Source organism: Ascaphus truei, chromosome 4, assembly GCF_040206685.1.
Source record: "Ascaphus truei isolate aAscTru1 chromosome 4, aAscTru1.hap1, whole genome shotgun sequence".
NCBI classification, from domain to species: Eukaryota; Metazoa; Chordata; class Amphibia; order Anura; family Ascaphidae; genus Ascaphus; species Ascaphus truei.
Window position 1 is genome coordinate 26,830,473 of NC_134486.1, and position 4,675 is coordinate 26,835,147.

Below are 4,675 nucleotides of genomic sequence, written 5' to 3' on the forward strand. Positions count from 1 at the left end.
CTGACTGACTGACACACACACACAGACTGACTGACACAGACTGACACACACACACACTGACACACACACACACACTGACACACACACACACTAACACACATTGACGGACACACACTGACTGACACACATACACACACTGACTGAAACACATACACACACACACTGACTGACACACATACACACAAGGAATTCACACTTAGTGCAAATAGCTAATACAGGGGATGTGTGCCGAGCACGCGCATTATAAGTCAAATTTATTTGCGTTTTGTCAATGAAATTGTATTTTGATTTTTAATTAAAACATCACCAACACAAATACAATTTATGTGACAAAAGTCAAAGAAGTTTCACTTACTATGCGCGTGCACAGCACACACAGCTTTTTTTCCAAAATAGGATCTACACATGGAAATCCGAAGGTGGATTGGTCACTAAAGTATGCTGTTACAGTGGTGCTACCCAGCAGCTGGTTTAGCTCACAATGCTAAATGGTGTCCTATATAGCAGAGGTGGTAGATACTGATTCTGTTAGACACACACTGTAGAAATCTGTTATGCGCTGCAGGTATAGATGGAATGAAACTGGATATATGTAATCAGTATGAATCAGATGGGGGGAGAGTAATTGGGGAGAATAATCAAATAGGCGACATCCAACGGGAGGAGGTGCGGTAAAGAAAGGGGGTAGAGTAAGTCCTCTATATCCTCAGATGAACCCTCTAATATCCTCCTCCCTCACAAAGAAACAGTGCAATGGTGCAGACAGCATGAAAGTGCTCACAGGTTCAGGCAGTGGGTAAATCACCTCTCACTGTTAGATGTATATCAAACACAGAGCTCCCACGGTTGGTCAGGCAAAGGGATAAACCAACCTCACAATGCTCTGCATATGCCCCCTTCAGAGCTCCCACGGTGGGTCTGGCAATGGGGAAAACACCTCTCAAAGCTTCCTGTGTGCTCCACTGTGTGCTCCTGCTTCAAACTCCTGCAATCAGTAGCACTGCACGTCCGCAGTGTAAGCTCCTCCCTCTCCCCCCAGATGGCTGCCTCCAGAGACCAAATGCAGGCACAGAAAAAGACAGGCTCCAGGGCACTCACAAACTGATCCTGATCACTTGCTTGATCAAACAGAAGGAGTCTCCTTTGAGAAAGACCAGTCATTGTTGAAACGCGTGGGAGGTTTTATACTGTCACTTTTTTATGCTGCAATAAATACTTTTCACTTTTTCTACTTTGGGACCATGATTTTTCATTTTGTTTGATCAAGCAAGTGATCAGGATCAGTTTGTGAGTGCCCTGTCTCTTTCTGTGTCTGATTCTGTTAGAGCCCGATATCTGTTCCCCCTTTCTCATAAATGGCTATAGGTTTGTCAATATAGTTCTTGTGGAAATTCAAGAGTAGGAGGGTGGGGGGGAGTTATTGGGTGCGAGTCATTTGAATATACTTTGTATTTCCTCCTATTTAAGGTACCGTTGTCGCCTTTTTGAGTATAAGTGTCCATCTCTATGTTATTTGGAGAGAGATTTAGGGGATATATATATAGTGCTTGGGACGCTATTAAAATTATTATCTTACATTTACATGGTGTCAATTATGTATTCAGTGCTTTAGAGTACTGTATAAGAGAGGAAAATAATAAAAATAAGGAAAAGAGAATAATACATGAAGAATTGAGAAAATACAGTAACTAACAAGGATAATTGAATTCAATTTCATAAATACTCATTAATTAGGGATTATGTAAAGTCTGACAACTTTCAATGTTTCAACTCTTAATAAGAATACCTTATCATTCTACTTTCTGTCATAGGGACATAACTCAGGTATCTGTGTGGAAGGTGTAAAAGATGTCAGGAATTGGTAAAACCTGAGATTTTTTTTAAATCCATTCTGTACTGCACTGACAGAGATAGGGACATATTTACTGACCAGTCTTCTGCTCATTTTGTATTTATAATTGTCTTACTCATTAGAGATGGATGAATCCGCCCAAATCCGTTTCACATATTTTCTCGCATTTCCCCCCCAAAATCCGTTTTATGGTATCAAATAAGCAAAAAGATTTGGTCGCTTTTAATACGCGCGGATTCATCAAAAACCGCCATTGGATACAACCTGTGGATGGATTTGTAGAACCCAATCCACGAATTCAGCGATCTGCTGGCGGATACTTACGAATCGGATTCTACAAATGCATCCCACGGGTTGCGGAATCTGCTAAGTGTACTGATAATTCTGTAATAATAAAAAATCCACAAAATGAGAATTGACCTTTTTGAGATTGATCCGCTGAAATCCGTGGACCAAAGGAGCCGGTGGATCCGCTGCGGATCGAAATCCGCCCATCTCTATTAGTCCTTTGAGTGACACGTCTAGATTATTTTCTGCATGTACGACTGTTTGCTCCAAAACTGCCATGTGATCCTTTTTGTTTTGTAATTTTAGTGAGGAGTGGCAAGGAAAGGAAGACAAAGCAAGAAGAGCAGTGAAACGCGTTGTCAAATGTGATTTCACCAAAGATAACCCTTTAGAGCCTGTTGTCTTGCCACAGATGGACTGTCTGCTCTCCATTTTAGTCTTACAAGTTGTTAGCAAAGACCTCCAGGATTTTTGTAACAACCTGAAAAAACTAGCGTCAATGCTAAAAACTGGGGGACATATGTTACTGCTAGCGACATATAATTGTTCGTGCTATATGATTGGTGCGCACAAGTTCTTCTCTCTGTCATTTGAGGAGGAGTTTATAAGAGAGTCTTTTTGTGATGCAGGATTCATCATTGAGAATTTGGAAACATTACCTACTAAAAAGACCAGCAATTTCGCAACTTATGACCATGTTATATTTATGATAGCACGCAAGGAGAGGGAGGTTTAGTGAAGAAAGGTATACAACAATTTATCTGACACTTTACCTACTGAATTTCAAAAATACAGCAAACATCTCAATGACTACTTATAAAATAAAAGGAATGACCATATTACTAGGAATTGTACAATTTTAAGTGTTACTGCAGTGACATGACAGGGAAGTGTATGTATGCATATATTTTTGTGTACATACACTATATGTACATATATGACACAACATTTATTATGTATTCTTTACATTATCTTTACTAATATCTTAGAATAAGGTTATACTATAAAAATGTAACCCAAGTTAGCGCTGAACTTAGACAGATTCAGCTGGAAGACACAGAACTACAGTAAATGCATCGTATAACAACTTTTGATTTGCAGCCTATTGGTATTGGAGGGGGGAGGGAGGACGGGTGGGGGATTGGGCGGAAATACATATAATATGTTAAGGAGAAGAAAACACATTGAAGAAAATAAAATCATTTCTGGACCCATCAGCCCATCTGTGTCTCTACTACAACGTATATAAAGAACCAATGGGAAAAATGGAGGCCAACACCAGTCCTCAAGGGCCACCAACAGGTCAGGTTTTCAGGATATCCCTGATTCAGCACAGGTGGTACTGTCATAATGACTGAGCCACTGATTGAGCCACGTGTGCTGAAGCAGGAATATCCTGAAAACCGGACCTGTTGGTGGCCCTTGAGGACTGGAGTTGGATACCACTGGTCTATCATCTCATATCATCTAGGAAATGTAAACGTTTAAGTGTAGCTGCAGTGACATGACGGGGAAGTGTCTGTATGCATGTAATGTATTTATTTGTGTACATACACTATACAGTATGTACATGTACTGTATGACAAGATCTTTATTGTTTATTCTTTACTGTACATTATCTTTACTAATATGTTAGAATTAGAATAAGGTTATACTATAAAAATGTAACCCAAGTTAGCGACGAACTTAGAAAGATTCAGCTGGAAGACACAGAAAATGCTCTACAGAAGACCAAGTAATCTTATTAAGATAAGGGTAATAAGGTGCACAAGATCCTATCCAATAAACTTAGAGGGTTAAGATCTAAAACACAGATTTCAGCCACTAAACCAAAGAATGGGCAAATTACGCATAACGATAAATATCATCAATCTAGAAATGTTGTAAAACCCCACACTGACTCACAAATTCTCCTCTACGGCAGGGGTGTTCAAACTTTCTGTGCTGCCCCCACCCCCCCTGCCTGCCAGCCCCTCTGCTCGCACCCCCCCTTACCTGATATCCAGCGTCAAAAGACACGCAAGATCATTTGACGCACATTGCTATGGCGAAGCACACGTCACATGACCCCGCGATGTCATTTGACGCCGCGTTGCTGAAGATAAGGTAGGAGAGGTCCATGCCCCCCCAGAATAATCTTGCACCAACCACTTTGCACACCCCTGCTCTAAGGTACTGTATATACTGTAATCTGGTCTCCCCAGACCAAAACTCCAAACTCTGAAGAAATATAATCTACAAAAATTGTAAAAAGATGATCTTAAGACCCCAAATACTAAAAAACAAAACTGGAATTATTATCCTCAAAGACCCCAGAACCTAATGGCTGAGCAAATACTTACTAAAAAATGACATTAATATCCTATCCCCAATCTTAATACTGTAGATGTTTTTAATATATTTTTGGAGGGAGAGCAGATCCTGGAAAAGATGACAGGAGCGAGCATTGTGATACTCCATAAAGAAGGTAAAGACCCAATGAGCTGTGACCACTACAGACTTATTTCCCTGCGAAACAAAGATCTTAAGGTGTAT

At 40.3% G+C, this 4,675-nt stretch overlaps 1 protein-coding gene across 1 annotated transcript in view; it reads left to right on the plus strand.

The window, feature by feature from the left end:
* LOC142492629 (indolethylamine N-methyltransferase-like) overlaps window positions 1-3,258 on the plus strand; it is an 8,749-nt gene extending 5,491 nt beyond the window's left edge. Inside the window, exon 3 of the mRNA XM_075595453.1 lies at window positions 2,447-3,258. Coding sequence (XP_075451568.1) covers window positions 2,447-2,876 — 430 coding nt within the window. The 3' untranslated portion in view covers window positions 2,877-3,258. The remainder of the gene's footprint in view (window positions 1-2,446) is intronic.
* Window positions 3,259-4,675: the final 1,417 nt, after the last annotated feature.